The sequence below is a fragment of the Gouania willdenowi genome, chromosome 12, assembly GCF_900634775.1.
Source record: "Gouania willdenowi chromosome 12, fGouWil2.1, whole genome shotgun sequence".
NCBI classification, from domain to species: Eukaryota; Metazoa; Chordata; class Actinopteri; order Blenniiformes; family Gobiesocidae; genus Gouania; species Gouania willdenowi.
In genome coordinates this window covers 10,568,267-10,582,853 of record NC_041055.1, presented here as the reverse complement: position 1 = coordinate 10,582,853, position 14,587 = coordinate 10,568,267, and the positions used below count along the sequence as shown (strand labels likewise).

Genomic DNA, 14,587 nt, shown 5'->3' with positions numbered 1-14,587 from the left:
AGTTTCCAAGAAAATTCTGACAATAAAACTCAATTAGAATATGTTTTTAATTGTTATATTTGGAATAACCATCATCTATGAATGGTTAATAATGGTAAATAAATAGTTAATTAACATTGAGTTCATTTCTGTTAACAAACAATGAAATGATAGTTAATAATGTGTTTTAATGATTTGTAATGCTATAATTGATGTTATATTAACAGTTTATTGATGCAACGATTATAACATTTTATTTACTTTATAAAGTGTAACGAAAACCTTGATTATGTTTTATAAAACATCTATAAACATTACAGAGACACATGGGTCAGATATTAGTTAATGGTTTATAAATGTTTTATGAAGTATCTATTATTATTATTATTTGGATGTTATTATAAAGTTGGAACTGAAAATTATAATCCCTTACTAATGCTTTATAAAACATGTTTTAGATCATTAATACTTTACTAATGGTTAATAATAGGTTTATAAACCATCTACAATCATTATCTGGATAGTTATTGTAAAGTTGGAACATATGTTTATAATACTTTGTAAATGGTTAATAAACACTGTGTAGAGCATCATAAACATTAGTTGAATGGTCATTATAAAGTTAAATTGATGATTATAAAACTTTAACAATTGCTTAATAAAGAATTTAAATATATGTTAATGAATATTATAAAGTTGCAACTAATTCTTGTAATATTTATAACTCATTAATTAATAACTAACTAACTAAACCTAACCCAGATCACCTGGTTATAATAGAGTTGAACTAATGACTAATTAATTTATTGAAAGTCTTGCCTTCATTTATTCATCTTTAGCAACAATGCTAATGACTTCCACAGATACAAGATTTTTTTAACCCCAAAAACCTTTTTTTTTAATCTAAAAGTGCTACAGGAGCCCCGCTCATAATCATGCATTTTTTGAATTTCCACTAGTGGCAGTTGTTTACAGGTAGTCATGGTAACGCAGGTTATAATTTGAAAAATATCAGAATTAACCGCAGTGTGAGTTTTGCAGCAGGATCAACAACAGTGACAGCACTAAAGACTCACACATAGAACTAAAGGAGGTCTAATATCCTTAAAACCAGCCCGTAAACATTGACCAGCAGAGGTCAGCAGTGACCAAGGTTTGTGACCAAAGCTTTTTAGTAATATTACAAACTTTAATCATACATTCAGCGATATTCCTGAATCAAGTTAGGAAATACTGCTGGATTTGGAATATTGCAAATATAGTTATTTATTCAGATAATTTCCTGAATCTAGTAAACATTTAAATGAAAATATTTGTTTTATAATATTGAAAATGTAGTTATAATCCAGTGTTACTTAACGTTTTTAGATTTTAACTGTTATTTTTTATGTATTTATTTATTGTTGATTTTTCCACTCTTTCATTTTTCATGCCAGTTTGAACATCTTCAGTCTCAAACCAGGAAACCGGTCTTGACAATGTCTAAAGCCAAAAGGTTTAAGGTGGACAGGTTGGAGATGTACCCGAAGGATGAGGTCCAAGGGTCCGGACCTGCCCCCCTTGATGACTGCCTGACCAGCCTCAACTGGCTCCAGAACTTTTCCATCCTCAGTGCAGACCCGGAGCGGCCCAGTGGCCCCGGGTGTCCCTCCTCCCAGGAGCAGCTCTTCCATGAAAGCTTTGACACCGACTCTCCGTCCAGCCCCGCCGCAGGACACACCGCAGCCACCGGGATGCCTCAGTACCTCGGCAGTGACTCGACCGTTGGTCCCCTGTTCTCCAGGTACCAGGGTTGGGGTCAATTATAATTGCAATTGCTTAATGGATGATTAATTACAATTATGGCGTAATTATAATTGTAATTGTAGTTTTAATGTCATAATCATAAGTCATTTTTTATTGAGTTTAGATACTTGACTTTGTAATTGTAATTGCCATAAAAATCCTATAAAAATTGTCAATTATAATTTAACACATGGATCCATGTTAGAGTTCTATGTTCAGTTCTACACATATGTAGTTAATAGTTATTAAATCATGTTTCATTTCAAGCTTTCTCACATTTTATCATTTGAACAAAAATGAAACTGAGTGTTATACTGATATAAAAAATGCTCAGACACACACACCAAAAATATTAAAAAACCTATATTTTCATTGATTAGGAAGCCTAACAAGGTAACCAATAGATATGAAATAAATTACATGATATATATTTGTTTTTAGTGTATTTTACAGCTGATTTAGGACCAGTTATCATAAGAGATGCTAACAGAAAGCTAACACAAGATGAAGGTTAACTTCATTTAGGTTATTTATTACAGTGTCAGTGATTAATTGTATATGAACTTTAGTAATTGAATATGTAATTGTAATTGACTTTGAGGTTTAAAAAAATTGTTATTGAAATGTAATTTGAAAAAATGCTGGTCATTTTAATCATAATTGAATTGTTAATTGACAATGGGTAATTGAAAATGTAATTATAACTGAAAAATGTAATTGACTCCAACCCAGGTACCCTCACATCCAGATGCAGCCCATCCCTCTGGTGGAGGTGGACTACAAGACCAACCCCAAAGCCAAACCACCTCACTCCTCTCTCATCTACATGGCCATGCAGGCCAGTGAACAGCCCAAAGTCACTTTGTCCACCATCTATAAGTGGATCAAAGAGAACTTCTGCTACTACAGACACGCAGAGCCCACCTGGCAGGTAAGTGACACCCACTTTTATTATTTATGACTATCCATCTCCCTTCATTTATCATCACTTACTCATATTTGCTCAATGGTTTTGTAATAAATCTTGCTTTTATTGTGTTTTTGTTACAGAACTCTATTCGTCACACCTTGTCCCTCAACAAGAGGTTCAAGAAGGTCCCTCGACAGAAAGACGAGCCCGGCAGAGGAGGATTCTGGATAATCAACCCAGATCACTCAGACATGTGTGTCAACAGACTTTCCAGACGCAAGAAACGTTTTCAGGGCTATCAGGACACTGCAAGCACTTCTTCTGTTAATGAAGATATGAGTCCTGAACAGAAGACCCTGTCGCCTACGGACAGTAGAGGGACCACGAGGTCTACAGAGACACTGCTTGATCTTGACATTCTTGCAGCAGCGTGTCTTGAAGTTTTCGGTGTGAATTGTAACACCTTGGAGGATTTGGACCTCACCTCTGCTGTTAGGGTCCAGGAATGTGAGATGGAAAGGAAGCAGCAACCAACAGGAGAGCAGGAAAGGTGGTGGGGAGGAGGAGAAGATACCATGAACCACCAGCTGTCCTATGGCTACATGGACCTGTTATTCTCTAAGCAGTCAGAGGTAGGAGAGGTGCAGCCATTGGTGGAGGTCACAGTGGGGACAGAGACCGTACCCCAAACCCTGGATCAAGGCTTTGGTCTGAGTGAGGGCTTCTTCACATCTACCTATGACCATCCACCACCAACAACACTGACTGTCCTATAACAAACCACGTAAGAATCTTTGTAATATGTATATATTGTATTATATGTGGATATATGTTTTAAATTTGTATTTCTTTTTTGATTTTTTATTCATATTTTGTTCAGTATTTTCATTTGTCTTTTGCTATACATTTTTGTGAACTTTGTTTATATATTCGTTTTCATCATATTTTGCTCCCTGGGACTGAAAATTCTTTTTTTTTTACTTTTTCACTGAAAGTTAAGGATAATAATATCAAACCAACACAGCTCGCCATGAAAAATGATACAATGAAGGACAGACTGAGGACACAGACTTTATTATCTTTTTTATTATCAATCTATAATGCAAGAAAGGTTTGTGTGTGTGTGTCTGTGTGTGTGTGTGTGTGTGTGTGTGTGTATTTATAACAAAAATAGTAAATCAAAACAAAAAACTAAACATTTATACAAAAAGTACACAAAAGGACAATTATAATTTAACGCATGGATAAATGTTAGAGTTCTAAGTTCAGTTCTACACATCTGTAGTTAACAGTTATTAAATCATGTTTCATTTCAAGCTTTCTCACATTTTATCATTTGAAACAAAAATTAAACTGAGTGTTATACTGATATCAAAAATGCTCAGACACACACACCAAAAATATTAAAAAACCTATATTTTCATTGATTAGGAAGCCTAACAAGGAAACCAATAGATATGTAATAAATTACATGATATATATTTGTTTTTAGTGTATTTTACAGCTGATTTAGGACCAGTTATCATAAGAGATGCTAACAGAAAGCTAACACAAGAGGAAGTTTAGTGTCAGTGATTAATTGTATATGAACTTTAGTAATTGAATATGTAATTGTAATTGACTTTGAGGTTTCAAAAAATTGTAATTGAAATTTAATTTGAAAAAAATTTGGTCATTGTGATCATAATTGAATTGTTAATTGACAATGGGTAATTAAAATGTAATTATAACTGAAAAATGTAATTGACCCCAACCCAGGTACCCTCACATCCAGATGCAGCCCATCCCTCTGGTGGAGGTGGACTACAAGACCAACCCCAAAGCCAAACCACCTCATTCCCACTCCTCTCTCATCTACATGGCCATGCAGGCCAGTGAACAGCCCAAAGTCACTTTGTCCACCATCTATAAGTGGATCAAAGAGAACTTCTGCTACTACAGACACGCAGAGCCCACCTGGCAGGTAAGTGACACCCACTTTTATTATTTATGACTATCCATCTCCCTTCATTTATCATCACTTACTCATATTTGCTCAATGGTTTTGTAATAAATCTTGCTTTTATTGTGTCTTTGTTACAGAACTCTATTCGTCACACCTTGTCCCTCAACAAGAGGTTCAAGAAGGTCCCTCGACAGAAAGACGAGCCCGACAAAGGAGGATTCTGGAAAATCAACCCAGATCACTCAGACATGTGTGTCAACAGACTTTTCAGACGCAAGAAACGTTTTCAGGGCTATCAGGACACTGCAAGCACTTCTTCTGTTAATGAAGATATGAGTCCTGAACAGAAGACCCTGTCGCCTACGGACAGTAGAGGGACCACAAGGTCTCCAGAGACACTGCTTGATCTTGGTCCTATGGCTACATGGACCTGTTATTCTCTGAGCAGTCAGAGGTAGGAGAGGTGCAGCCATTGGTGGAGGTCACAGTGGGGACAGAGACCGTACCCCAAACCCTGGATCAAGGCTTTGGTCTGAGTGAGGGCTTCTTCACATCTGCCTATGACCATCCACCACCAACAACACTGACTGTCCTATAACAAACCACGTAAGAATCTTTGTAATATGTATATATTGTATTTTATGTGGAAATTAGTTTTAAATTTGTATTTTTTTTTTGATTTTTAATTCATATTTTGTTCAGTATTTTCATTTGTCTTTTGCTAAACATTTTTGTGAACTTTGTTTATATATTCGTTTTCATCATATTTTGCTCCCTGGGACTGAAAATTCTTTTTTTTTACTTTTTCACTGAAAGTTAAGGATAATAATATCAAACCAACACAGCTCGCCCTGAAAAATGATACAATGAAGGACAGACTGAGGACACAGACTTTATTATCTTTTTTATTATCAATCTATAATGCAAGAAAGGTCTGTGTGTGTGTGTGTGTGTGTGTGTGTGTGTGTGTGTGTGTGTGTGTGTGTGTATTTATAACTAAAATAGTAAATCAAAACAAAAAACTAAACATTTATACAAAAAGTACACAAAACGACAATTATAATTGAACACATGGATCCATGTTAGAGTTCTATGTTCAGTTCTACACATATGTAGTTAACAGTTATTAAAACATGTTTCATTTCAAGCTTTCTCACATTTTATCATTTGAACAAAAATGAAACTGAGTGTTTTACTGATATAAAAAATGCTCAGACACACACACCAAAAATATTAAAAAACCTATATTTTCATTGATTAGGAAGCCTAACAAGGTAATCAATAGATATGAAATAAATTACATGATATATATTTGTTTTTAGTGTATTTTACAGCTGATTTAGGACCAGTTATCATAAGAGATGCTAACAGAAAGCTAACACAAGAGGAAGGTTAACTTCATTTAGGTTATTTACTACAGTGTCAGTGATTAATTGTATGTGAACTTTAGTAATTGAATATGTAATTGTAATTGACTTTGAGGTTTAAAAAAAATGTTATTGAAATGTAATTTGAAAAAATGCTGGTGATTTTAATCATAATTGAATTGTTAATTGACAATGGGTAATTGAAAATGTAATTATAACTGAAAAATGTAATTGACTCCAACCCAGGGACCCTCACATCCAGATGCAGCCCATCCCTCTGGTGGAGGTGGACTACAAGACCAACCCCAAAGCCAAACCACCTCATTCCCACTCCTCTCTCATCTACATGGCCATGCAGGCCAGTGAACAGCCCAAAGTCACTTTGTCCACCATCTATAAGTGGATCAAAGAGAACTTCTGCTACTACAGACACGCAGAGCCCACCTGGCAGGTAAGTGACACCCACTTTTATTATTTATGACTATCCATCTCCCTTCATTTATCATCACTTACTCATATTTAATCAATGGTTTTGTAATAAATCTTGCTTTTATTGTGTCTTTGTTACAGAACTCTATTCGTCACACCTTGTCCCTCAACAAGAGTTTCAAGAAGGTCCCTCGACAGAAAGACGAGCCCAGCAGAGGAGGATTCTGGAAAATCAACCCAGAGGCAAAGACTTTATTATCTTTTTCATTATCTATCTATAATGCAAGAAAGGTCTGTGTGTGTGCGTGTGTGTATTTATAACAAATATAGTAAATAAAAACAAAAAACTAAACATTTATACAAAAAGTACACAAAACGACAACAGAAATGCACAAAAATATACATAAAGGCTCCACTCAAAATAAACAAAACTTAATATTTGTAGAAAAATACAAAAAATGACTCCAGAATCACTTTACAATGGCAACAAAAAGCAAAAAATCCACAAAAAGACAACAGAAAGATACAAAATTACACTTATTGACTCCAATAAACATTACAGAAAAATACATCCAACCTTCAAACACGTACTCATTTCAGATCACTTCTTGGTATCTTTTGAATTAAAAATATCGGCTTAAATTCTGAGAGAATCCTGCAGTCTGTGCCTTTTCCTCGTCCTCTGCTCTCTTTTCTGTTTCAGGTGTCTTGATGATGGAGATAACGGTTCCTGATCGATGGCTCACGGCACAACTAATCTGGGACACTTTGGGCTGATCAATGTTTCGCTGCTCAACTAATCTGGAACACTTGGATGGACTATCCTTTTATCCTATTCTGTTTGTCCCTCTGTTCACTAACCCCAACCAGTAGAAGCGGATGGCTGCCACCTCTGAACCTGGTTCTGCTGGAGATTTCTTCCTATAAAAAAGAGGGAGTTTTTTCTTCCCACTGTCGCTAAATGCTTGTTCATGTGGATCTTGTTGGGTTCTTTCTTCTTTTTTATTATGGACTTTATATTTTGTATGAGGTACCAAGTGTAAAAATGTAGTATAAAAGTTTTAGATAACACATTTTCATTATTTATCTCACTTTTCTCATATTTAGCACATTTTCCTACATTTAACACAACATTTAACCACATATATAGAGGTAAAAAAAAGCATTAAATCTAAATATAAATGGCATATGTTATATCGGTGAAGAGGTGGGTGGGAACGGTTTTGTGTGTCTCTGCTTGTGCATTGGTTAAGGTTACAATGGGCGGGGTCAATTAGCATATGAACGAAACATTTAAGTTCCACATTTAGATTTAAATTTAGGTTTAACATTTAGATTTAACATTTAACATTTAGATTTAGATTAAACATTTAGATTTAGATTTAACATTTAGATTTAACATGAAGATTTAACATTTAGATTTAACATTCAGATTTAACATTTAACATTTATATTTAACATTTATATATAAAATTTAACATTTAGACTTAGATTTAACATTTAGATATAACATATAACATTTAGATTTAAAATTTAGATATAGATTTAACATTTAGATATAACATATACCATTTAGATTTATATATTTAGATTTTATGCTTTATTTTACATCTATATATGTGGTTAAATGTTGTGTTAAATGTAGGAAAATGTGCTAAATATGAGAAAAGTGATATAAATAATGTAAATGTGTTCGCTAAAACTTTTATACTACATTTTTACACTTACCCCCCAATAATTTTGCTCTGCGCTTTGAGATGACTTTCTTCTATTTTGTGCTATATAAATAAAGTTGCATTGAATTAAATTTGGTCATAATTGACAACTCTACTTAAGCTCCTCCCACTACTATACTGTAGTAGTTATAGTTAAAGCTGATGTTTTTTTTTAAATGTGGGATTAAACAACACTGAATGTTAATAATCAATGAAAGGAAGACTTTACATGTGAACATGTTGGTTTAAATACATAATAGTGATGTGGCAGTCCAAATTCTAACAACATATTTCATTTAAAAGCTAGTAATACTTAATCAGAGGTGAAAGTAACTGATTACAAGTACTCACGTTATTGTAATTGAAATGCTTTTTATTGATACTTTTTTCAGTATATTTCTAAATCAGTGTTTTGACTTGTACTTACAGTATGTTTTAAAATAAGTAATTTATTACTTTTCTGCCAACAGTTACTGAGTATTTTTTTATTTTAAAATGATCAACAGACTTTGTAAAACTACAAAAAATGAAATGACCAGACAACAATCAAATGCATCACACCATAGTCGACCAATCAGATTAAAGGTAATGCACGGCAACAAAACAGCATTGAATCCTGGTTCTTTTCTTAGTTTCAGAGTTCATAAATGTAGTTATATTTTTTTTATTATTATTTTGAATTGAATTAATTTGTGTTATTTAATTTAAAAAAATAATTGTTCATTTTGGCAGAACATTTATTTCATACAGATGCCTTTGTGTAAAAATAAATTAAGTTACAATTGCAATATTTCATCTCTTCCTTTTTAAGTTTATGTTTACTGTATGCAAGGTAATCATGGCAAGATTTATTACGGATCAGGTCTGTGAAAGGATAGGGCACTGCATGAGTACCTCACATAATGGTCTAATTTGTGTTTTTTGCAAGTTTATTATTACTTTACTAATGGTAAAGTAAAAAAGTACATGCTACTAAATGTACTGTACTGTAATTAAAAAGTAAAACAAATGTTCCTTCAATTATAAGACAGGGTTTTTAAACCAGCAAATTCTATATTCTTTATTTTTTTTAAGAACTTGTAGAATACTGGTTTATGAAAACAAGTAAAATCTGTTACCCTTGAACACCTGGAGAATTTAGCACTCATAATGAACACAATTTGTAAATAAAATGTGTCAAGAAATAAAATGTTCAATAAAACACAGAGCAGCTTTGAGTTTAACGTCCTTAAGAACTTGTGTTAAACTGGTACATGGACATAAATTAAATCTGTTACCCTATATGAACACCTGGAGAATTTAGCACTAATTATAGATTAAAATAAATGTGTAAATAAAATGTTTCAAGCTTCTCCTCCAGCTTCACGGTTGTTGGTTGTGGAAGATGACGTCACGATGTAAAAAGAAGCAATTGTGACGTCATCTTTAATGGTCATAAAATTAAGGCCGTAGCTATGGATACGTTAAAACCACTCGGCCATCCTGGCACGGTGAAAACATAGGCATATTACACTTATGTAGTGTTGGAATGGATTATTATTCATGGTTTCTTTTTGTGTGTAATATTATAATTATATATCTTTATAATCAATAATCCTGTTAATAAAATACATTCTCAGTCAATCCAACTTTTTTTAAAGCCCCACAGGACAAGGACAAACAATTTCAGAACATCTGATTTTGACTTAATCTAAATCTAACAATAACAACCATGTACGTACAAATCAGATATAAATTACTAGGAAACTCAGATTAACACTAAAATGTCAGTTTGATCCAAAATGCACAAAGTCTAAATCATTAACAAATACGAATAATTATATTTTAAAAATTAAACTTATTACACATTAAACATCTCATACATACCTAATAAATCAAATAAACAGACACAATAAACCACTAAATGCTAAATAATATTAATAATAATATTGTTTTAAATCACCAGTAAATAACATCTTTAACTAACTAAAATAACTGATTGTTTAATTTCTAAATGTAAAACATCTTCTTTTTAAAATAAATATTGTAAGATTTTAATTTTTGAAAACTGTGCATTGACATACATTTCTTCCTGCATGTACAGTGGGCCATAAAAGTGTTTATTCAGCCACCAAATGTGATTTTACCCAGTTAATATCAAAATTAAACATAGAGATGAAAAATTTAGTTGCTGTATATGTTCATCAGAAGGTATTGATCATTCAGGGGACAAATTGAGTCAAAACTTTTGCTTCAAAACATCCTATTTATTATTTATTATTAATGTTTTTGCACATTTTAACTTAAATAAAGAAAATACAGTATTACACACTGCCATCATAAAATAAAGTGCAACACGTTTCTTTTCACTCAAACTACTGTGTAGAAGTCTCAAAGTAACCATGACAACATAATGATGGCATTGGAACAACTGTAAGTGAGAACATTAAGGATAAAACACCCTGAGTTACTGATAATGCACAAAAATAAGAAAAAATTATCCTATTGTATCAGTTTAAACACTGATCTGAACAGATTATATGAAAATAAAATGCCTGTGCATACATAAATATTGCAGGAATTACACACTGCCATCATTAAATCATGTGCATCAAGTAACCATTGCACACATTGTAATCCATGAAATATTGCAAAAATACACAAAAATATTGATCAATGACCTGTGCCTCGGTTTGACTAGAGGAAAAATAAAAAAGATTAGTACAAAATTCAAAAGAAAAACAAGTTGATCTCTATGTGCGTGATTGGTTTCACAGTGCAGTTACTCACTGTTCTTTGTTGTCTGGCTCCTGGCTCAGGTATGACCCCGTAATGTACGGATGCTGAAGAGCATCAATGGGAGAGATTCTCTCTTCCCCATCCAGAGTTCTTTCAGGAACTCAATGAAGGCCTTCCTGTCTTCCATTGTCTCATTATCCTCTAGTAACAGTGAGTAAATTCATCTTATAAACATGTCTAAAGTAGGTTATATTTTAAAGAAGAGATCTCTAAGTATTTGAACTCAAATATCATAGAGAACACTTACATAGAGCAGGTCATCCAATGATGACAAATGTGGACGATATTCAGGCCACTCCTCAGCTTTTCTTCTGTTCCTAGAGGTGTACTGTTCTGGTGTCGGAGGAAACACAATGACAATGAAAGGGGTTTAAGATAAGTTTAGGGCAACAATCAAGGTTCAACAACAATAAAAACTATGTTTTACCAGCATCCTCCATCTTGTGGCCAATTCATCCACCTCATGACAAAAAAACCTCTTGTTGTATAAGCCAAAGCGGAGCTGGTATTTTGATGGCATTCCCAGCATCTCCATGCTCTTCATCTGCAGAAACAACATACAATCATAAACATTAGGGGCATTTCTTCAAGACTTTCTATACCTGTGAAAAAGAGCATGTGGGTAATTAAATGAATGGAGGGATGATGTATAAAAAAGACAACCTACCATGAGGTATTCACAGTGGACAGGAAAGAGGTTGTCATTTAGGAAGAGGAAATGCAGCAAAATGAATGAAATACACTTTAGAAATCTATATCTTAGCATTAAGTACCTACACTATAATAACACACGTTTGTTAAAAAAACCCAAAAGTCATTCAGAGTGACACCCTCATACCTGTAGCCGATGGGCTGATGTATGAGACCGGGCATGGCAGCAGAGATGGGAGAAGCCGCTCCAAAATCAATGAGCTTTACGCTGAATGGACTTTCATCAACGTTGACCATCATGATGTCTGGCTTGATGTCAGTGTGCATTACTCTTACAGCTTTGAGTCCCTGTAATGCCACCATCAGCTGCAGGGACACAATGAGAAAAGACAGGATGAGAATGGAGTTCCTCTTATGGAGCTGTTTAAGCTCAGCTTTGAACTCAAGGCTTTCTTCATCATTCAGCAAGCAATAAAAAGATTCATACCTGCTTTACAATAGGACGGATGTGGCTGACGTTTATTGAACGGACCAGGTGGAGCAAATTCACGTCCAACAGCTCAAAGACAAGGCACTTATAGCCCAGGTATTCAAACTGCTCATAGAATGTCCCCAGATTGAAGTGATCAGCATTCAGAGAGCTGATGATCTTCAACACTGACAGCTAGAGGGAAAAAAGGACAATTAAATAACCTTTACTGTATATCACTTTACCACAAAAATTCATAGTTAAAGTTCTGTTGAAGGTACTAAACACTTACTTCGTCCTCCACATCTTGAAAATATTCCTTTTTTATGATTTTTACTTTCACCAATTTGCCACCTTTATATATTTTTGGCAGGGGAGTTTATATCATCTGTGTTTTGAATATGAACCAAAAATTTACTATAACTTTTTCCCATTTTGAGTGAGCCTTTAGGCTAATTTCTCTGGGCGTCATACTATTTTTCTCTGTCATATTACCTTTGTCTTCAGTTGAAAGTGTTCACCAGTAAATGTAAAATGTATATTATACAGGTACAGATAAAAGATAGATAGATAGTGGTGGGTTGGCTCATCAAGTATTCTCCTTAGTTTAAATACTTGTGACTAAAGTGTTTTACTATTGACGTTCACATTTTGTGAAAAGATACAAAAGTTCCAGATTTAACATAACAATACTGGAATTGTAACAATGAACACACATCAATTTAAACAGTTGCAGTTAACAGAGGTATTGCACAAAGAAACTATTTAGTAAAAGTCATTTTCTGGTGGTGCTTTATAAAGCATCTTTAACCAACACAAGCTAAAAAAAAAGCCCCATCCATTCTATGGGGAAAGATTTGTCTAAAAAATATTCACAAATACATCCACAATTTACATGTGTTTTATCATGTATGTGTGTGTATTTATCGTGAAGTATCATGTGTAAATCTTCAATTGTGCTTGTGAATTGTGTAAAGTACGTTTGTGGATCGACCGGTGTGTGCATTTATTTTTGAGACAAACGTATCGCAGCTTTGCTCAGATTCACACACAGTCAAAATGTTGTAGTTTGATCAATAGGAGACAGTGGAAGGCTACAGTGATTTTGGTGACAAATACCAGTGACTTTATTAGATATTCTTGTTGCTTGTATCGGTAAATGAAATTAATATACACCAGACTTCAATACTGCCCTATAGTGGAGGGTGGGGCTGCGTGTGTGTGAATCTGAGCAAAGCTGTTACGTTTGTCTCAAAAATAAACGCACACGGCAAAAATTGTGGATGCATTTGTAGATTTTAAAAAACACGTGAAAGTCTAAAAAACACATGTAAAAATTGAGAATCTATTTCTGAATATGTTTGAGAAAAATCTCTCCCCATACCATTCATCCTTCCATCCAGCCTTACAAGTTTATTCTAGTGGTTTTTCTGCCAGTGAAGTCATCGACGACATCGTCACATTTCCTCAGTGAATCAGAAGGGGGAAAAAAAAGAATGTGAACCCACTCGCTAGTCTATCAAGCAAACCAATTCATGGGATATGCATGATGTGATTAGAAATTGATAAATAAAAAAAAAAAATATATATATATATATATATATATATATATATATATATATATATATATATATATATATAAATAGAAAAAAAAGCTGTACAAATTTTAAAATTAGATGAAAGTTATTTATTATTTTGACAATTGAGTCAAAAGTTTTATAAAAATCTAAGAAAAGAACAAATGAATCATCGCACACCAGATCAGAATAGTCGAGAATATCAAGGACCATTAGAAATATGTCTGTTGAAGTTGTCTTAGTATTAATTTATCATCTTTTGTGACTGACTCTGGTGGTTGTTGATAGTATGTGGTGATTTTATTTATCAAATATTCCTCCTCTGCAGATCTAGATTGAGTCAATTTAGCGCCATATTGTCTTAGAAATGTACTTGCTTCAAATATAAGAAGCTCCCAATTTGGACCAAAACAAATCTCATTCTTAGCCTTAGTGTAAAAATGACTAATCAAATTTGAAATCTCAAATTTTACAGAAGAGTGCTCTAAGAGAGCTATTTAGTTTTCAGTACGAGAGCCTGTGCGGATTATTTTCAGAAGTAAAAAGCTGCAACTTAATATAAATTGCTCTGTGGTCAGTAAGAGGTGTTGTAAGGATATCGACAGTGACCCTATCCGCCAACATATTATTGGAAATCAACCAAAAATCAATACGTGACTTGTGAGAACCTGATCGGTTACTCCATGTAAATGAACTAACAGTAGGGAACTTTTCCCTCCAAATATCAATAAGATTAAATTTATCCATAAATTTTTAAATTTGGTGATGAATTTTGTCTAGAAGGCCATCTGTCCAGTGTATTGTTTAAAGTGAGATTAAAATCTCCTCCTATAATTAAGATAGAATTTGGATATTTAGTGTTAATTTAGTCATATATATTGACATTGATAAAGGTTAAATATACACACTCAATAATTAGACAAATATAGTGACTCAGAGAGTCACATTCTGAATGTAAAAGGTTTCCACCAAAAGTACCTTG

At 33.5% G+C, this 14,587-nt stretch overlaps 1 protein-coding gene across 1 annotated transcript; it reads left to right on the top strand.

Moving 5' to 3' along the window:
• Positions 1-971: 971 nt before the first annotated feature.
• Positions 972-6,334, top strand: LOC114473466 (forkhead box protein J1-B-like). The gene is made up of 6 exons (XM_028463106.1): positions 972-1,132; positions 1,416-1,762; positions 2,497-2,695; positions 2,815-3,276; positions 5,044-5,225; positions 6,233-6,334. Exons 2-5 carry the CDS (start codon positions 1,458-1,460, stop codon positions 5,215-5,217), a joined length of 1,140 nt encoding a protein of 379 aa, XP_028318907.1. The 5' UTR covers positions 972-1,132; positions 1,416-1,457; the 3' UTR covers positions 5,218-5,225; positions 6,233-6,334.
• Positions 6,335-14,587: the final 8,253 nt, after the last annotated feature.